The 20,612-nt window shown below is 48.8% G+C and overlaps 1 protein-coding gene across 1 annotated transcript in view; it reads left to right on the top strand.

Moving 5' to 3' along the window:
- Positions 1 to 13,334, top strand: part of CASTOR2 (cytosolic arginine sensor for mTORC1 subunit 2) — a 122,338-nt gene extending 109,004 nt beyond the window's left edge. Inside the window, exons 3-9 of the mRNA XM_009561773.2 lie at positions 2,914 to 3,107; positions 3,864 to 3,996; positions 5,346 to 5,469; positions 5,975 to 6,085; positions 7,450 to 7,532; positions 9,295 to 9,389; positions 13,207 to 13,334. Of these exons, the coding sequence (XP_009560068.1) occupies positions 2,914 to 3,107; positions 3,864 to 3,996; positions 5,346 to 5,469; positions 5,975 to 6,085; positions 7,450 to 7,532; positions 9,295 to 9,389; positions 13,207 to 13,272 (806 nt within the window). The 3' untranslated portion in view covers positions 13,273 to 13,334. The remainder of the gene's footprint in view (positions 1 to 2,913; positions 3,108 to 3,863; positions 3,997 to 5,345; positions 5,470 to 5,974; positions 6,086 to 7,449; positions 7,533 to 9,294; positions 9,390 to 13,206) is intronic.
- Positions 13,335 to 20,612: the final 7,278 nt, after the last annotated feature.

The following is a 20,612-nucleotide window of genomic DNA, read 5'->3' as shown; positions in this document are numbered from 1 at the left end:
CTTTCGTATGAGGAAAGCGGTGGACATGGTGGGGTGGGTGGGTTGGTGCTGAAACACAGATGATTCCTCATTTTGCTTTTTACTTATTACCTCATTCTGCCTCACTGAGTCTGCATTAATGGTGCGTCTGGTGTTTTCAGCTCTCCTTGGCTTTACTGCATTTAATGGCTTCCTGGGCAAAGCACCTTCCCACGTGGCTGATTTGATGCTATTTAGATGAATTTGTTGAGCCTCTAGCCTGGGTTTGTTTCATTAAAATTTGGGCTGTACTTTTCCATCTGGCTGCCTAGTGGCAGCAGTGTCCAAAACCGGTACTGCAGTCACTTTCTATGTATTTTCTGCAAAGTTAATTGAATTATCAGAGACCGGTTCCTTAAGCGAGTGCCATCGCCCTGTCACACTTCATACGGCCGGTTAAACACATGGAACCAAACATGATCAACACTTTCCAGTAATTACAAATGCAACGGGCAAATCAGCCTTCGTGCCCTCTCAGGAAGAGGTTGACGAGGTCTTCTTGGGGCAGCTTCTCCAGCGCTGCAGCTGCCAGAGTGAAACGCGATAATGCCTCCGTCCACTGCAAAACAGCATCTTCCATCACATCCCTGACCCAAAATGGTATTTAAACTGTGATTTAATGAACCGCAGCCAGGACCGCATCACCCATACGAAGCAGGAAGATCATCTACTCTGTTTATAGCGAGGGAAATGAGTTGTGATCTCTTCTTGCTGCTGGTAACGAGTCATTAGCGGACTTGGGCACATTTGGGACGTGTCCGCTGGGGGTGGGAGAGGTTGATGAGCAGAGGAAGCGGAGCTGCTGGTGCATCCTGCTCAGCTGGTGCTGCTGCTGGGGCAGCCACAGCGCCAGAGGCTTGTGGGGATGAGTTTGCAGAGAGGAAAGGTGTCGCTTGACCTTTCTGTGATTTAGTTGCCTGGTTGCTTTAATGGCTTTGGGATGCGGGAAATGGCAGTGTAAATACCGATGACGTGCAGGTGGCCTCGCCTGCGCCTGCCCGCTCTGTGCTGCCAGGGAGCAGCACATACATCCTCAAAGAAGAAAGGCATCTATTTTTTTTTATTTTTTTTTTTTGCTGCTTCTCCTTTTTATTTGTTTCACAGGCAAGGAGCAGAGGTGGGAATAAAGGGAAAAAAAGACGTCAGCTGCTCATTAGATCAGCAGCAGTTGTTTTCAGCCCTAGCTTCTCCACGGCAGTTGATGTAGCAAGCTTTGTTTTGAGGCTCCTTTTCTGATGCAAAGGGCTGTCTGAGCCTAAAACGGTGTTTTGCTGCAATAATTTTCTGCAAGGAACTTGCGCTGCTCTCTCTGAGGTAGCATTGGTGTTGATTAATGCACAAACTTACCCGCTCTCCCTGGTGTCTAGTTTTCATTCCATGTAAGCTCTGATTATTCACTAAAAAAGAAACATTGGCCTATGAAGCTAAACATCAAAATGCAGAAGCAGAACCCTCAGTGTCCCCACTGTTTGCAATGTGTTTGTTCAGGGTTATTTTCATGCCACACACAATTGAGGTTATTGAGGAGAGCAAAACGAGCAGTGTTTGTTATTCTGTTCATTTTGGGTTTTCAGCACTCTCGTTGTCTCACAGCGGTGGTGCCTGGGGATTTGGGGGGTGTGAGGTTATGGATTTATTACGTGTTGTCTGGAGCTGTACAGAAACCGTTCCCAGAGGTCTCGCTGAAGGAGAAGGAAAGGAAGTATCCTTCTTTTTTCTGTTGTATGGAGAAAGGTGGACATCCATGGCAGGACGTTGGAATTGGATGATCTTTAAGGTCCCTTCCAACCCAAACCATTCTGTGAGGAGCTAAGAGTGGGTGGACAGAGTAGGGAGTGTGGGTATGGAGAGATGAAGTGGCTCGCCTATGCTGCCTGCAAGGGCAGCAATGCTGAGATTTATGCTTTCGGATTGCTGGGCTGCATCTAAGCGAAGTGTGTGGGTTTCTGCTGGGACCTCCACTGTGTCTCTGCTGACTGGATCTGCATTTGAGGTCAGGTTCCTTAAGCCAAGTAGATTTAACTGGGATGATGTAAGTCTGGATCTGGATCGGAACTGTTTGTTTGCCAAACCAAAATCCAGAGAATCTTAGAGAAGTTTATGCCTTCACTCCAGAATCCGCATCTGGTTTTACAGGCTGTTAGTACATTAAGGTTTCTTTAAAACAGTTAATAATTGGTATTTAAGTAGTTTAGCTACAGATTTTTAACTGCTTAATGACGATAGACTAGAAGCAAATGGAATGGAACTGGGGTTATTCTTAAATAGATTTCCATTATCTTAGTATGCGATCACCTTATAATCTCTAATGAATATGTTACACCATCCATCCCTAACAGACTGGTGTGGTTCTTGTCTTCTGCTTTACACTTGGAGGCAGCAACCCTCAGATGTGTAGGGAACCTGCTCGGCAGCTCCCAGGTGCTGTGATAGTGCCCAGGCTGCTCTGTCAACCTCCATCTCAAGTCCAGGAGAACAAAATGTGGGTTTAGAGCAGGAATAAAGGAATCAAAAGAGACCAGAAAAGCTCAAGCAAAGTATCTGCAGGAATTGTGTGATAGAGGAGATTCAAGTTAAGTCAAGGCCCTCAGGCTGTTTCCACGTGGGGCAATCAGTAGTGCTGGTCACCAGCATCTAGGGAACAGCTGAGGCTCATGTAATTCCTTGTGTTGTTCTTGAAAATGGATATGAATCCTACAGTGAAAGTTGATACAATTGGTACATCTGAAAAGTGGCACAGTACCCACCTGGGAAACCCAGGAGTTTGGCTGGATAAGTGGGCTCTCCTCCTCCTTTGCACTGAGGTCCGTGCTAGCCACGTACAGACCAGACAGTGGACCTGTCTTTCTCTTCCTCTAAAACAAACCTCTCGCCTCCTCCTTTGTCTTTTCACAGAGCTCCCTTCCTCGGAACACTTAAGTGTGGCTGATGCGACATGGCTTGCCCTCAACGTGGTGTCTGGCGGAGGTGGCTTCTCCGGCTCTCAGCCCATTGGAGTGACCAAAATTGCCAAGTCAGTAATAGCACCCCTAGCTGACCAAAACATCTCAGTGTTCATGCTCTCCACCTATCAGACGGACTTCATCCTGGTAAGAGAACATGAGAGGACCAGGCAGAGTCATCTGCCACCCGATGAAGGTTCACTTGGGCGGTTTTAATGGCATTTCTGGGAAAAAGTTGTTTGAGAAGCAGCAGAAGTACCAAAGTCTGCTTTCCTCAGAGCTTTGTGCCTTATGATTAGGCTCTGTGACATCTCAGGAGCTCTTCCCATGGGATGAGGCATTTGTCGGTATGCGTTATTTGGCATCTAATGTGAGTGCTGAGCCCACACTGCAGTCTCTCCTTTAATAGAAACGCTGGTGGCATTTCCCCCCATCACTCAGACAGTGGTTTTCTGAGAGGTAGAGGGACATAGTGTCTGCTGTCAAATTGGCTGATGATGACCAAGAGGCTCCACAGCTGTTTTGGGGATAGACAGACAGACTGTCGTTCTGTCTCATGCGCGCACACACACAGCATGACCACATAAGCTTGTTTTCTAAAGCTGAAGAACAGGCAGTGCTGAGTTCTTGAAGGGATGCTGGAAAAGAGGTGAAACATCTCTCTCTTCGAAGTCTCCACACTCTTTCCACAGTCTTAAAAGCATTTTGGTGCTTAACCCTACTGATACTTGCAGTGATATCACTGAATGTGCTTCTGTAGACACACATCCAGATGGTGACTATACTTGCACACCTGCTGGCTCAAGCAGGAGTGATGTGCCCACTTTTCTGTGCTCTTGAGTGTGTGTAACCAGCACTGCAGTGTATTCTTACTTCTGGACCTAATCCTGTTGTCCATTACAGGTACGTGAGCGAGACCTGCCCTTCGTGATGCACACGCTGGCTGCTGAGTTCACCATCCTTAGAGTAGTGAACGGGGAGACTGTGGCTGCTGATGACCTGGGGATAACGAATGGATTTGTCAAACCAAAACTGGGTAAGCACCGCCATGGGCTCGGCTTGCCAGAGAGTTGCTCTTTACAACACATGGGGGTGAAAGTCTACCTCCTGCCTGCCTTCAGTGTTTTGGTGAATGTTTATGCTGTTCTACGGTAATAAACCATCCTAACACGTGCCTGAGTCTTTCCCAGTTCAACCATGGATTTGAGTATGTGCTTAACTTTGTGAGCAATGCTGATGAGGTGTGCTTAATCTAAGCCTTTTAATGCTAGTTTTACATTTCTAGAGGAGACAGAAGGTTAAAACACAATTCAGTTCAGTTGCAAAAATAACATTGTCTGTAGCCCATATTTCCATGTTTCAGCATTTCAAAGGAGAGCAGCTTATATAAAAGCTTGTTTAAGTATTGGGGTGATTAATGCACAGAGAATACTGTTCAGATTTCACACTTTGGTATTGGTCAGGATCAAGGCCATTGTCAGCCCAGGGCTGTACAGAACCTTAGGATGCTTCCAGTCTAGAAGAATAAGTATCAAGCAAAGGGCACAATCAGCAGAAGGAACTACTTACTTACACACCTCTACCATAACCAAACAAAGCAGGAATCAGTTGTTATAAAGTGCCACTCAGCCTCGTCACTTGATAGCTACAGAGAATCTTGTTTAAGAAAATGAGCCTCATACAAGAAGTGTGAATCATAGAATCATGGAGTGGTTTGGGTCAGAAGGGACCTTAAAAGCCCATCCAGTTCCACCCCCTGCCATGGGCAGGGACACTTCCCACTGGATCAGGTTGCTCAAAGCCCCATCCAACCTGGCCTTGAAAGGAAGGGCGCAGTGAAGCACACGTTGTCTTGCTGCAAGTATTGTTTGCCAAGCTGCTGCCTGTCAGCTGGTTTTCAATTTTTGTAGATATTATGGCAAAATAAGCCCTCAGAAGGGAGGGAAAGGAGAGTGCACTGCCAGCAGCCGCAGCCAGAGAAATGGCTGCCATAGCCCTGTCTTCTAAATAGTAGAAGCCTGGATTTATTTCTACTTTTTCAGTTGATGTTGGCACCTCCTTTAGCTTGGCCCTCGTCTCATGTGGATGCACCCAGTGGCCTGACAGCCCCTACAAGCAGAGGGCAGAGTTGTGCCCTGTGCAGGGCAAGGTACTCGGGGTGATCGCACCCTGTACCTCAGGGAGGATGCTGCAGGAGCAGATCATCTTCAGGCTCCTCGGTCCCTGCCTGAGAACCTGCAGGCTTCAATGATGAGGAACATTCTTAAAAACACTAGCAGTTTTCTCTGTGCCCACTGCCGGTGCGTGGATAACACATCTGGTGGGACGTGAACCTGCTGCAAACGTGGCTTCATAGCTGTATATGTCTGTGTTTGTCTCTTTCAGTTCAGAGGCCTGTCATTCATCCCCTTTCCAGTCCAAGTAATATGTTCTGCGTCACCAGCTTGGATCCAGATACCCTTCCCACTGTTGCTACACTCCTAATGGATGTCATGTTTTACTCCAATGGGTAGGTCCCAGCAGGCAGACGGGCTCCTGGGGGAGATGTGGCCGGCATCTGGAGGCACAAAGTCACATTGCTCCTCCAGGATGCCCAGGGATCTCCTGTGACTTTATTCTCTGTACTTAGGGAAGTTTCACAGGGTTGTCCTGTTGGGTGGAAGCCAAGTAGGAGATTGAGGGTGCCCGAAGACATCCGTTGGCTTTGGAAAGCTGAGTCTTTTTGGATATAAGCTAAGAGTAGCAATGTGATCGATGTGCTGCACGTTCGCATAGGACTGGAGGATGTATGGCCAGCTGTGCCTGTGGCTCCTGCCCCACAGCCTCCTGCAAGAGGACCTTGGGGCAGGAATAGAAGTTCGTCAGTTGTGGCGACTGGCATATTCTTCCCCTGCACGTGTCACTTCCCTAAGTCAGTATATGAAGCATTTCTGGTTTTGCTGGCTATATAAGCTTTAAAAGCCTTCCTTTGCTCTTCTAGCCACAGTTAATGCTGGTTTTTTCTCTTTCTTCAGAGTAAAAGACTCAGTTGTGGGCAACGAAGACTCGGGACATATTCGCTTTTTCTCCTTTTCTCTCATTGAGGGTTACATCTCCTTGGTCATGGATGTCCAGACACAGCAGAGGTGAGCTTTGGTTTCGAGGTCTCCTGAAGAACACAAAAGCACCTGGGATGTTCTCAAAGGAGCAGGAAACAGCTTAAGCTCCTCCGTGTTAATTCATGAGAGCCTCATTGTGTGGGTGTCATGTGCCTGTACACCCTGTCACTTTTCTGAGTGAAGACTGGCAAGGTAGTTCCTGCTCCTAAATTTTCTGCTTGTCTGTTCAAGTCCAGAGTGAAACCATAAGCCATGGAGGGTTATCTCACTTTTGAAAGAGGAGCACTGCAGCAAAGTGATTTTGACATTTTTATTCCATTGTTCATTAGTTGTGCTTTTCAGAGCAAACCCCAAAATAATCTGGTGTACATGGTTGAAGTTTTTACTGCTAAAGGCCAAAAGCAGGATGGGGATGTCAGTAGTGCTGTCCTCCCTTTTACACATGGCTGAGCTTGGTGCAGAGTCTTGTTTTGTGATGATAATGTACTGAGTCATCCCTGTGCAGTGGCAGCCCTTGACTCGTTTGTCTGGCAAGGAGAAAGTCAGCTAGGGAGCAAATATCAGCCTGGTTGTGTGTGTGTGTACTTCTGCAGCTTCACATCACACAAGTCTCTGAGGTCTGGAGGCTGGACCGGAGGCTGCACAGAGGTGCAGTGCCTATATTTGCTTCTGACACACAGTACAGTGTTTGGGCTTCGTTCTTGCCTGCCCTAGGAACTTATTTTGCAAACTATTAATTGCCCTCTTGAAAGTTTCTTCAACCTTAAATGGAGTAAACCTCTGTCTGCCTTCAAGAGGGGCTGGAGGGTTGGAGCGGGAGCGTGGTGCTTGGGGGACCAGGGTGGGCAGTTCCTTCTCAGTCACAGCCTGTTTGCTTGACCTTCAGCAGGTCTGTTAGCCAGTGGTTTTTTTTCCCCTGGTAAGAAATGGGGGATCTCTGCAGGGTTCCCAGAGACCTCCCAGGGATGCTGTGGCAAAAAGCGCTGATGATGCTCAGACACAAACACAGTGGTCACCATTCACATTCCTGAGTAAGTATGGACACATAGCCTGTCCATACATGTTTCTAAACACAACTCAAATTAAACTTTCAAATTAACCGTCTCGGGGGTTGTAAAGCTGGGGACACCTTGGAAATCTCTTGCTGTGCCTCCCCAGGTGGCTGTGCACACTCCCAGCATCGGGTGCTGATTTACCATAGGACACGTGGAGGGGCAGGCAGGGACGTCTGTCCCGCTTGCCTCAGCTTCTCCTGGTTTCAAAGGGCTGCCGCCACCACTATTGTTGGCTTCAGGCAGCACAGGGCTACAGGAACAGCAGCATCCCGGCAAACAGATCTGACACACTGCTGTGCTTTAATTGCTATGTTCGGTGTTCCTTTTCTTTTACAGATTTCCTAATAATTTGTTGTTTACAAGTGCATCTGGCGAACTCTGGAAGATGGTGCGGATTGGTGGGCAGCCTCTTGGCTTCGGTAGGTAAACATTTGGAGGATCAGTTGGTGTGCAGGTAGCCAGTTGCCTCAGGGCCTTCAACGATGATGGAAAAATCCATCTGAGATTGAGGCTTTGTAAGAGGCAGCAGCTTAACATGACTTTGCAAGCTGAGATTTTGAAATAGGAAGAGTCTGGCTCCTACCTAATAAGTCAGACTTCTAAATATACTTTGAAAATGCTTGTTTGACAGCTCCATCCAAACTGCATTCATTTCCTGGACTTTGGAGGTAGCTACAGCGGGGTCTCTGTTTAAAGAGAAAAAGTGGACAAAGAGATGGCACGGGAACGCGTTGCAGATTGCTGAAATCAGTGGTCAGAAAGTGCTGTCATACATCAGGGAAGTCCTTGGGCAACTCTGGAGCTTTAGGAGATTTAGCATAGATTTAGGCTAGACATAAGGAAGAATTTCTTCACGATGAGGGTGGGGAGGCCCTGATCCAGTGGGAGGTGTCCCTGCCCATGGCAGGGGAGTTGGAACTAGATAATCTTTAAGGTCCCTTCCAACCCATGCTATTTTATAGCAGTCCAAGCAAGAGTCCTATTCATAGACCTGTTCCACATACAGTGCTGCAAGCATTTTCTCTACTCAGTTGGGCCTAAGTAACACAGAGTAAATACTTCATGTCTGTGATTGTGTTCTTGTTAATTTTACGTCCCCTGTAATTTTAAGGAGTCTGGTCTGAATACTGCATAGAAGGCCTGATTTTCAGAAAAGTCTGGGGCTCCCTGTGGTCTCTGAAGCAGTTACAAAATCATTGAATCATAGAAGGGTTTGGATTTGAAGGGATCTCAAAGCCCAGCCAGTTCCAACCCTTGCCACGGTCAGGGACACCTCCCACTGGATCAGGGGCTCCAAGCCCCATCCAACCTGGCCTGGAACCCCTCCAGGGATGGGGCAGCCACCACTGCTCTGGGCAACCTCAGCCAGGGCCTCCCTCAAGGCTTCAAGAACGTCTCTGAAAAATGCATGGCCAATTTTTATGTTCACTTGTCACTTCTAGGGCAGACAAACAAAAGTAGCAAGAAGGAAATTTTCATGAACCTTCTCTTTATGCATCTTAGAGGCAAAATATGTAGAAGTGACATGGTGTTGACATTGATGGCCATCAGGACACCTGCCAACCCGCTAAATGTGCAATGTTTAAATACTTTAGCTTAGAATCAAGTTGAAATGTTCCATTTGTATCAGGGAAACTCAGATTTCATTTGGAAGCAATGAGCCATTGATCTGCGGTGAACAGGAAAGGTGAACCTTTTAAACGGGCATGAATCCTGCCTCCAGGGCTGTGGTAGTCTCTAGTCTAGGACCAACTATGCCTTGCATCTCTGAGAGAAGGGATGCTGACCCGCTGGCTGGCCCAGAAGCAGTGTTGAATAGCAACAACCTAAGCAGAAAATGGAGATTAAGGATATGTGAGACTGCCTTTGGTGCTTCCTTCCTGAATGTCATTAACTGCTGTTCTTTGGATCTCTGAAAATCATTCCAGTTCTAATGTTTTGTGCCTTTGGGGATTTACATTTCTCTGTAACAAAAAGAAGGCAATAAAAATTCAATGTGCAATGTATTGTGGGCTGAAGAGCCTGATTCTGTGAGGAAGAACACATTTTACTACAGAGGTCCCTTCTGATTGGAGTTTGTGCAGACAAACTCCTTCCTGTATGTGCAGAGCTGATGAGACCCTGGAGTTCTGCGAGACTGATGGGTGCCAATCAATGACTGAGTTTTTATCTCCTCCGCAGATGAATGTGGAATCGTTGCTCAGATTTCTGAGCCTTTGGCCGCGGCCGACATCCCAGCCTACTACATCAGTACTTTTAAGTTTGATCACGCGTTGGTGAGTATCAAGATATAGCTTCTTTGAAGTAGGGGAGATCTTTTCTGTGAGAGAAAATCCATGATGAGAACATCATTTCCCACTTGAAGAGCTCGTTGGAGTACCTTTGCTGTGATGTGGCCCAACAGGTAGCTCTCTGCAGCCTCCTGGCTGTTGCTGCCCTGGGTCTGAGGCTCCTGAACCAAGGCCAGCCCTACCCCAAGGCAGAACAGCATTCCGGACTGTTGTTCTTGCAAAGGGCTGGTCTCAGCCCCTAAAGACCTGTGGCCATGGAGACTTCACGAACTCCTCATCTTCCACTGTGTCACCGTCTTAGCAGCCACAAACCTTCTCTGTTTCGCTGCAAGCATAGTTGGAGACTTCAGACCCTTAGGAAGAGAGCGACAAATGTTTTGGTGAGTCTCTGAGTACCAGACCCCTGCGTTCATCTCTTGGTACCCGCATGGCCCTGGCCTTGGCATTTCGAGACCCATCTGTGAGTCGTGATGAGCTCTGCTGTCTGCATCATCCTCCTCACGGCGTGGGCTTTTGATAAAATAGCAACAATTGCCAGCACAGCAAGAGAAGGTGGTTTTGAAGCAGAGAAGGGTCTTGCCATGCTTGTTTTTGTGAGTGCCCATGGCAGTAGCAATCATTAGCATGAGTGTCTGGCTGTTAATGCAGAGTTCTCTTTTATACTGGTGGATATTTGACCTTCTAGGCATTAAGGTTACCTCTGCTCTTCCTTGGCTGTATAGGACACCCTCAAAAATGAGGAATTGCCCTATGCCCGCAGCCACAGACAGGTCAGCATTTGACTTGGAGTGCATTCCCCCAGTCCTGAGGGAGGGAGTCAGTAGCCCTCATGCTGACACTCTCAGCTGCTTTGTGCTTTTCAGGGTTTTGTCTTAAATGTGCCCTTTATTGCTTTATACTTCGTTCATCACTGCAAATTCGCTGCTCAGGCCCTGCTTTTGACCTGTAAAAGCCCCAGTGGGTTCAAGGCAGGTTTTTTTCAGCTACTTACTTTGGGTTTTCACAGTTGCTGAGAACAATTTGCAGCCTATAGGTCATGTGTGCAAAGAGTAAAAGTAAATATTATTCCAGATAGCAAAGGTCAAAGTGTTATATATGTTTGTCTTATTTTCTTGAATATTAACTGTGCTGATAAGATAAGCTAATAAAACACCATTTTAAAATCAATACTGTTAGCTTTGCCTCGCGTTCCTACCTGTGGCCCCAGGTGTATGCTTTCCATGCGGAGCACAAGATGCAGAGTGCTTCTGGTTGTCAAGCAATATCTGGAGAGCTAAGCTCCGTCAGGCAAAATAGAGGTTTCACTTAAAACTTGTGCCACACAATTGTGATGACTCTGCGGGCAGCTCCACCTTCTCAAAGTGCTGCATCCGAGCCCAGCACATCCCTGCCTCTGAGCGGCTGGCAGGGGTGTGAGCCCTGCGTTCAGGTCTGCAGGTCCTCCTTACTCAAGTCAGTATTTTAGCATTTTCCTTGCCGTTTGCTGTTTTCTTATGGTTTTCAAAGCCTTGTCATCTGGACAGTGCTATTCCAGCTATCAAATCCGTCCACTCTTTTGCTTAACTTTGCTCCAGCTGTGTGCTGGCTGGCTCTAGATTGGTTTTATTGGCCGAGACTCTGACCTAGATCGTTCCTTGTTTTCCCTAACTTTGCTATCCAGAAACCTTGACTTCTCAGAGTCTGAGTGCATCTTGAATCCTTTTTGTGCATCCTCCCTTTATTTAAGGTTTTCATTACTTCTTGTCCACCATTCAAAGTGCTTTCGAAAGGCTTGTTCCCTTTGATGTGATCTTTTGTCTCCTTGTGCATCCTAAGGTGGATTTTGTTGCTTACTGTTTCATTTGCCGTGGATGTTAATATTCCGTTCTTCCTGCAGTACTGAAGCTGTAAAAGTTTGCCCTGGAAATCAGGACCTGTGCTTGAGAGGAAATCCCTTTGGGAGACAATGCTGCGATGGGTACCTCCAGTTCTCTGGTGTATCCCCTGGGTGACATAAGGTCGGGCTGGAGCACTCTGGATTCCAGCTCCCCAGAGAGAGCAAGGGAGAAGAGTCCCTGTTCTGGCTGTTCTGCACTCGCTGCTTCAGCCTTAGAGCTATCTTGCTCTTCACCATCATTTCGTATCTAATGAGGGTGAAGCCACGTCTGTAGTTCAGAGCTTTACTCTTCATGGTAGATGCTTTGATCTGCCCTCCAGCTGACGAGTGAGCACATTGAACCAGCTGCCCTGGGATAAGGATCTTTCCTGCGGGGTAGGACTTCTCCGCTGGTGGCAAGCCAGAATGTGTCCTGCAAATCAAAACTAGTTGTACATCTGTCCTGGAGAAAATCCAGCCCAAATATTTGGCGTAGGATTGATGCCATTTCCTTGATGTTAAGGGAGTCAAGCGTTCTGCAGTGAATGAAGGATCAGCCCCTGTATTTAAGAGGGAGGTGAGTCCGTGCAGGTCAAAGCCGGGGGGGCAGAACTGGCTGGTTCTGCTTCCATACTGCACTAAAGGAGCAGGTGGAGCGACCTGCTGTTCATCCGCTGGGGCTGGCTAAGAAGATGTGGTTTGCAGAATGGATTCCTCTGTCTTCTCTCACTATCTTCTGGAGAGGCAGAGTCATACGGCTCCTTCCACTGCAGTGTTCAACGTTCTGGGAAAAATGATGGAGGGAAGGCAGCGCAGAGCCCTGTCTCAAAGTCGTATTTCCTGGAGTGGAGGTGTGCTGGGGTTTTCTTCCTAACCCAGAAGAATTTACTGTATGGTTGGTTTAAGATTATTTCCTTCCTTTCCCAGTGGACTTCTGTGATTCCTGGGTTGATTCCGTGACTTCTGTTCACACATCATCAGAGTTAGCCTCCTATTCCGTCTTCCTACTGGAAAATTGATCTTCTTTCTTGTTATTTTTCATGGGGTTTTTCCTTAGTTTTGTTAGAAGCCTTGTAGAAAATCACAGTCCGGTTGTATTTCCACTGTCTGAGCTCTGGAGGGTGTCCAGTACTCTTGGCTCTCGCAGAGTTCTTCAACTCTTTGAGTTTCTGTAGCAGTCAGACGCCTCGTTTCTGTCTGGTGTTACTTGTGATAGTCTTTTCTACTGATCACAGTTGCTCTGAGATCACAGAATCATGGAATGGGTTGGGTTGGAAGGGACCTTAAAGCCCATCCAGTTCCAACCCCTGCCATGGGCAGGGACACCTCCACTGGATCAGGGACTCCAAGCCCCATCCAACGTGGCCTTGAACACCTCCAGCTTGGAGCTTTTCTTGGGCATCCCTTTTCCTCTTCTCTGTGAAAGCAATGTTGAGAATTGCAAGAAATAGGGTGGGTTTGGACAGACAGTGGCTCTCTTGAGCCAGACCACGTGTTGGAGCAGTGATGGCACTGGAAGCGTTGTTAGATCTTCTCTTGCCCAACTGTGGTTCCAGGTGGGGAATGGCTGCTCCTCTGCCTGCCAGGGCCAGGGAGTGGGGCCAAGAGGGGAGAGGGCGCGCAGCCATTCATGGGGTCAGCATCGCTCACCCCAGCGAGGGGCTTCACCAGGGAAAGGAAGGAAGAGGACGAGGAGAAGAAAAGGAAAACCCCAGAACAATTTCGTTCCCAGCAGCACCACCAGCCAGATGTCACTGACTTGGGTTAACTGTTTCGAACTGAAGGGTGTCTCTTGTAGATGGAGCCCTTTCTCAGCAGGGTTCAGGTGTCCGGCAGCAAAGTACCTGGCTCCTTGGGACTGTTCTGGCTTCATCTCCTGCCTCTCCTTTCCTTGTCCCCCCTGGCTTTTGCTAAGGCGTTACCTTTCTTTTTTTTGCTTTCTTGCAGGTACCTGAAGAAAATATAAACGGTGTGGTCAATGCACTCCAAGTCAGTCAAGCTGAAAAGCATTAGAAATCTTCTGAGCTGGTTCCAGATGCTTTTTATTATTATTATTATAATTATTATAATTATTATTATTATTATTCTTTTTTTCTCACAGTATTTCTTGAAAAATCTGATTCCAGAGAGTGACATGAAAAGAGACTGTGGAAAGTTGAGCAGAAACAGCTCCAATAAGGCTTTGTTTTAATTATTATTATTATTATTGTTATTTTATTAAATTGATGAATGAGGGGCAGGAGGAAAGGGAGTTCAGACGGTTTCCTGACATTCAGCTCCAAGGCAAAGCGTAACCTGCCCGTGGTTTTGGTGTGGAAAGAGCTGCCTGGGGCCACCCGTCTCTCCCTGGAGTGTGGCAGCGTGGATGGCCGCATGTGCGGGCGCTCTGCCGACAGCTTCGCGGCACAGCTCGGACAGACGGGCCGCTTGCTCAGAGAGAGCCCTGAAAGCCGTAAACAAAATGAAATATGAAATTAAACAGAAAAGACGTCGCATAGTGCTCGCATCAGACTTCCTGAGGACTGTCTGTCATTGCTTTTGTGGAGATAGGATGGGAAACGGGTTCTTTTTCCCTTGGCAAAACTGTTTGGTGTTGGAAAAGGGGAAAATATCCAGTTGTTTGGATTTTCCCTTTTTCCCCGCAGTCAAAGCCTGGCTGCTCCAAGAAAACCTGGGCAGGGGGAGCATTGCTCTGGCCAGCCTCCTGGCAGGTGGTGCCTCCAAGACTTCTGCCTGCATTGAAACTTGGCTGTTTCAGCTCAGTTTTCCCCAGTCACCTTTCCCACCGCCTGCGGTGTCCTCCTGCCACGTCCCCTCCTCCAGGGCAGCTGCTGTCCCCTCGCACCTCCATCAGAGCCGTCCCTGAGCCCTTGTCCCCCATGGCCAGCAAGAGGAGATGCATCTCTTCTCCTGTCTCCACAGGCTTTTTCCCATCCATTTTGTACGCGTTCGCAGGGACACAAAGCATTGCTCGGGGTCCCTGCGTAGCTGCTCCGGCACATCCCGGGTCACTTTGGCCAAGAGCTGCAAGCAGGTTGTCCCCACCCAATCCCTGCTGGGACCTTCCTGCAGTTTACCATCAGCTCCTTCATCACCAGGCTGGAAATACTGCCGGCTGGGGACTTGACTCGTGGGATTTTTCTGTTGGGTTCAGTGGGCAGCTCTTCAAAAGCCAAACAAGTGCTGAGAATGCATCAACGCTGAGGCATTTCCTTCTGGGCCTGTTGTGGAAAGATGATGTGGGGTTTTCCCATGGGGCAGCAGGAGCGTGTTTGCTCCTGGCTTGAGCCGAAGCTGCAGGCCAGCGGTACCCATGCCTCGAGGTCCAGGGTGGTACCCACCTCCAGATGGTGCCCGCGGCCGCTCCAAGTACTGTGGAAGAAGTGGGGAGAGCAGTGCATCACCTAAGACAGGGCTGCGCCAGGCTGTGACCGTGCAGCGGGGCGGGGTGGAAAGGAGAAGCCGCTGCAGAGGACTTTGCAAGGAGCCCAGGGATCGCTTGCGTTTCTAGACTTCTTCCAATTTCATTTTTGATACGAAGACATTGCAGGTCTTGCAGTTTTAATGAGGGCTTTCCAGCCTGGCTAAAGAGACAGCGGCTGGCGTGGTTTTGCTGAGGCTGTCTTTTGCAGGCTGGAGGCAGGGTTTTGTGTTACTGCAGAGGCAGTAAGCAAGCACCCGAGATCGTGCCATGGGTACGGTTTATACTGGTGTGTAGGACATGCAGACAGGTTTATACTGGTGTGTAGGACGTGCAGACACACACACAGGCTTACGGCTCACTGTTTGGTTTTCCATTCACAGTGCTGAAGGGCTGAGCTTAACATTTGTGGTTCCTGGTGCTGCTGGACTGAGTTTCCCATCTTTCTGGCTTTCCATCAGCGAGATGTTGTGTGGCAGCTGGTCAAAGCGTCCACTGAGGAAACCATGGGTGGCTTTCCTTTGTAGGCCCTGATGTTAAAGCATCCAAGCTGAGAAATACCGAGGCACATGTTTGATACTTCACCAAACACTACATCGTGCTGTTCCCTTAGGTGTGTTTTCAGAATCGCCCCACAATATGGTATATCTGCTCCAGGTTTCACAGGAAAGGTTTATTCCAGTTGTGTCACCATGTCTCTGGATTCTTGGTTGGAAAGATCCTGATGCTTTGGTCTCCTGCCGCGTGCCGTAGGGATGTGAGCGCAGGCTGTGCGGGGCGGTTGTTGGCTGCGAGCTGAGCTGAAGGATGCAGCGGGGCGGTCGGGAGCTTTTAACCATGGAAATTTTTGAAGTGGTGGCAGATAGGTGTTGGTAAGGACTGTGCGGGATGGCTTTTAGTTGGTGTGCAGCTACAGAGTTGCCAGCTGGGCTTTCCGACAGGCTGAGCTGAGCCTCAGCTTCCCCTGCGCGCTTGGACAGTGTCTCTGGAAAGGGTTTCCTTTGTGCTCCAGGGTTTTGTCAACCATTGGAAAATTATTATTTAGCCACTTTAGATGTCAGAGAGCAGCATGTGTTGCCCTCCATGTGTGCCAGGACTGCGACACATAGGGTAAGGAGTTACTTGAAACAAGCATCAACTTTTCTGAGCCTTAAGAGAAAGCGAAAAAAAAAGGGGTTGTTATTTTTTTTTTAACTTTACACTCAGGCTGGTTTAGAGGCTGATTTTTTTTTAATTTAAATTTCCCACTTTTTTTCCTGACAGCTCGGCCTTAAGTTTGCAAAACCTGTCAAAATTTTTGGGGTGTTTCAAAACTTCACCAAGCAGGTGTGAAATGCCATCGAGGGAGACGCTGTCTCTGCCATCATCCTCAGCTCCCATCTTTTTATTTCCTCTTTAGTTTCATCCTGAGAACCAAGAGGTTGCTTCAGACAGCTTGGAGTGTTTGATGCTTTTCCTGTAGCGTTTCCCCACGTCACGTTACTGGTGGGAGCTGGGATGCTCCGAACTTGGCCATAACTGGTTGAACCTTGAACCCCGAGTGCTGGGAAGGCACTGGTTTTGATCGTGAGACCTTCGCTGAGTGAGGCAGGAAGAGGCTTTGTTTGAAGAAATTAATAGTGATGATAGTAACAATAATAATAATGAGCCCGTGCTTAATGAGCCCAAAGCAGTGGCTCTTAAAGCTGCTCAACAGCTCCCACACTTCTGGCCTTCGTGCGGGGAAAAATTGAAGAGTCTTTTCATTTTTTTAAATGCCTTATGCTAATAATGTCTCTGAGCATCCCTGGCATCGTGCTGTTTCACGCTGTGTGAAGAGCGTGGTAAGAGGAGGACCGTGTCGTGGTGGGAGGCTCTTCAGCTGAGCATGGCTGAGAGCCAGCGGTACCCGCGCTGCCCGAGCACCGCTGCTCAGCTCTCCAGAGTCTGACTTCGCTGTGGTTGCTGCTCATCAGGGATCACCTTAACACGGCAGGACCCTCTCTGTGCCCTCTTGGTTCCTCTTATTGCACAAAACTTCACCAAACAGCCAAATGCAAAAAGCGTTTCCAGCCCTGCAAGGCAGGGTGGGCAGGGGAGGAGAACCGAGCCCTCCCGCACCCTCCTTGTGTCTCTGAGGCCTTTGCTTTCTTCAAAATGTCACCCCTTCCTCATGTTGCGCGTGTTAACTGCGTAGGGTTTTGTCTTTTTCTCCCTGCCCCAGTTAGATTTTGGCTGCAAATTCCTTTCTACTGTGTAAGTGTGTGCGTATGTTATAGAATTGTATAGTGTTTACATAGAAATACTTAGAATGTCTCTATTGGACACGTATTTAAATACCCGTGTTTTCCATTCCTCTGGCTCTAAACTGTACATAGCAGCTAGACTTGAGCAATATAGGTTAATACACGATGCGTGAGTACGTGTGTGTATACTCCAAGCACACGCTCGGTGTGTGTCGCTATGTGGTAAGTGCTGTATACACACATTTATTCACCCTATATTTTTATTTCAAGTAGATAGGCAATATGAATCCTTAGTTCCGCTCTTGGGATTTCTCTACGTGTTTTTAACGAAATGCAGCCGCGAAGCTGACCTGGAGCCAGGCTGCAGCTCCTCTCAGTGCGAGTAGGCAGAGACCCGTGCCCATTCACAGCACTGGGTTTTCCTGCCTGCTTCAGAAACACCCTGATCCTCTTCAGTTCGGTGCCTCAAGCACAGAGACTATAGGAAAATTGCTCCTTTTTCTTCATATATGTGTTAATTGCTGTCCTGAATTGCTTCAGCCCATGAGTACCAACGGTTCGTCTGCAAAGTGCCTGCCCAGATCCTGGCTGGGGGGGTTGCAGCGGGGCTTCCAGATCCCTGGCCAAAGCTGGATCCTCCTGGACCTCCTGCCTGTGAGGTCTTCAGGATGACCTGTGCTTGTCACCACGTTCCCTCCAGCTCCAGTTCATGGTGGCCTTCCCCAGCGTGTCAGTGTGAGGCTGCCCGACTGTGTTCTGGCGGTGCTCGGTTTCCTGGCAGTGCTCGGTTTCCTAGAAGATGGGGCAGAGCTCTGGTATTTGTTGGGAAATCCGCATTTGTTGGCCTGTGAGGAGCTTTAAATCGGTGGGCTATTTTTAAATATTAGATGGAAATGCTGGAGGGTCTTTTCCTGTTACAAGTAGGAGAGGTTGTTTGAACCTGGTCTTTAGAAGTGTGTGGTCTTTGTATCTCATTGTCAGAGTTTCCTGCTGACCGGGGGTTCTGTTAGGGTCCAGGTAGGGAGAGATTTTTACCCAAAACATCCTCTAGTTTGATATTTGAGTTCTGCTTTGCCACATGCCACGGGGCTGCTGCCTCGCAGACACCTGAGGAAGGCACAGCAGAAAGCAGCGCTGCTCAGAGCACACTCTGGTGTGTGTGATGCATCTGCAAGGGCTGGATTTGCCATCCCAGGCATGAGCTCCTGGCACAATCCCACATGGCTGCCCTGCGCCAGGGCAGGTGTGTCCCTATGTCTCGTGGTGTGTCCCTGGGATGAGGTTTTCATAATGTGGCCTGGCAGCCATGAAGCTGTTTGGGACATTAGAGGCTAAATTGCATGTGTTTGATGACAGTCTGTCTCTGAAAGAAGTTGTTCCCGGTCTTTTCTTGGCTTTGCTGTGCGAACTTGAATTTTCTTCTCTTCCAAAGGGAGAACATCCTGCTGTCAGTCATCGTAGAATGGTTTGGGTTGGAAGGGTCTTCAAAGCCCATCCAGTTCCACCCTCTGCCACAGGCAGGGACTCTTTCCACTGGATCAGAGGCTCCAAGCCCCATCCAACCTGGCCTGGAACACCTCCAGGGATGGGGCAGCCACCACTGCTCTGGGCAACCTGGGCCAGGGCCTCCCCACCCCCATCGTGAAGAATTTCTTCCTAATGTCTAATCTAAATCTTCCCCCTTCGGATATAAAGCCATTCCCGCTCATGCTATCACTTCACGCACTTTTAAAAAGCCCCTCCCCAGCTTTCCTGGAGCCCCTTTCAGCACTGGAAGCTGCTCTAAGGTCTCCCCGCAGCCTTCTCTTCTCCAGGCTGAACAACCCCGACTCTCTCAGCCTGTGCTCATGGAAGAGGTGTTCCTGCTGTCGGATTATCCTCATGGCCTCCTCTGGACCCACTCCAACAGTTCCATAGCCTCCTTATGCTGAGGATTCCAGAACTGAATGCAGAGCTGCAGGTGGGGTCACACAAGAGGAGGGCAGTGGGGCAGAATCCCGTCCCTCGCCCTGCTGGTCCCGCTTCTTTTGATGCACCCTCTGTCAGTCACAGAGCCCTCTCTCCCTGCTCAGCCCTGGGGAGGCATTTGTCCCGGTAGCGTCATCCCAGCAAAGGTGGCATCAGCCCCAGTGTTCAGAAAATCTTGCAATGCTCAGTCTCTCCTTGGGGAAAGCCTCCCATGTCACTGCGTGTTTAGAGGTGGTGGTGTCAGGCACGGTGTCCAAGCAATCTGTCACATCCTCTGGCTTTTCCTCTACACGGGCTGTTCGAGAGCACCGGGGTATTCCATCTCACTACTTTCGAGATCAGTGACTGGAGCGGAAGGTGCCGGGTCCAACATTGGCGCCGTCAGTGCTCGGTGAGAGCAGATGTTCCTGTCTTGGCACTGGTTGATTGGCATTTTCAATAACAATAAGGGAGAAGTTCTTCGTTCCGATCAAGCCTGAGCTGCAGCTGCCAGCTCCCCAGCGAAAGTGTCTCACAGCAGCATTCAGCGATGGACAAGAAATCATTTTCTGATGAGGATTTCCCTCCTCTCTCTTAGAATGACCATTGTGGACGTCTCCAGTAAGCAGCTTAAGGCATCTCACTTACCTGTTCCAGTCCTGCCTGCAAACGCTGGGTTGGATTAAACTTTTATTACCTGCTAGAGAGTAAAACCCAGTAATCCTTTGCCAAATAGTATTTACATTTTAAAACATGTGCTGGAGAGCGCTTACGTTGGCTGAGATGTGTGGGTCTGCCTCCAGATACCTTTTCCCCATGACCACATCTGTCTGTCTGTCCATACTCTGCATGGGCCGTGTGGAGCCAGCAACATCCCTCTGGCATCCTGGCACCACTGAGCCAGGACAGAAACGCTCTGTGCATCCCCAGTGAGGGTTGTGGGGTTCCCAAGACACCTGGGACTGAAGCACTCAACTGTGAATCTTGAGTTAATTCTGCTGTCTTTAGGCCCTGTTTTCCATCCCTTGGCCATCTCCTTTATTTAATCTTCATGAAGCAGAGCTCGGTTGAAATACCAGCTCCTGTTGGCACTGGCGAAGAAAAGGAGTGGGTTCTGCACCACGGCACGTGTGCTGCGGGCTGATCAGCAAACCTTTGCTGTAGCCCCTGCAGAAGCTCTCTTGAGCGTGGAGCAATGAACAGACCCTGTTTGAAGCAGGAGAAATAAATGAGGTACGTATCAAGCACACCATATGATAATTTTAGGATGTGGCTGCAGCGAACTGTACCTCTTTGGAACACATGCAGCCAAGATGCGCCTTTCTCAGACTCTCTAGGCGGCACCAGCCGTTTCTTGTTCAGGTTGGAAAGACGGTTTGTATCCCGAAGCCTAGGACTGAATGTTTCCTTGTAATTGCAGATGAAACAGAGCTTTTCCCTGCTCTGTAATTCCTTTGCAGAGATTACTTGTGTGCTCCCTGCCTGGTTTTGGTGAGGGCCAGACCATAAAGGAGCATAAAGACCTTGGGCGACTCATCCTGGCTGAAGGCTTGGCTGCCAAGGTGCGGGAAGCAGCAGAGGGAGGGCAGCCATACATCTCCTGCCCTGCCCGGCGGTGCGAGTGCTGCCAGGGCTGCAATCCAGCTGCTTCATTCCCTGCACTCCCTTGGTATTATGTTTTCATCCTTTCTTAGCTTTCTGCAGAATCTTGTAAATGAAGTGGGAGTGGGTTTTGGATCAGAGATGGATGGAGTTGCTCA

This window comes from Cuculus canorus, chromosome 20, assembly GCF_017976375.1.
Source record: "Cuculus canorus isolate bCucCan1 chromosome 20, bCucCan1.pri, whole genome shotgun sequence".
Classification (NCBI taxonomy): Eukaryota; Metazoa; Chordata; class Aves; order Cuculiformes; family Cuculidae; genus Cuculus; species Cuculus canorus.
The sequence above is the reverse complement of the archived record's forward strand: the minus strand, read 5'-3'. Positions and strand labels throughout refer to the sequence as shown.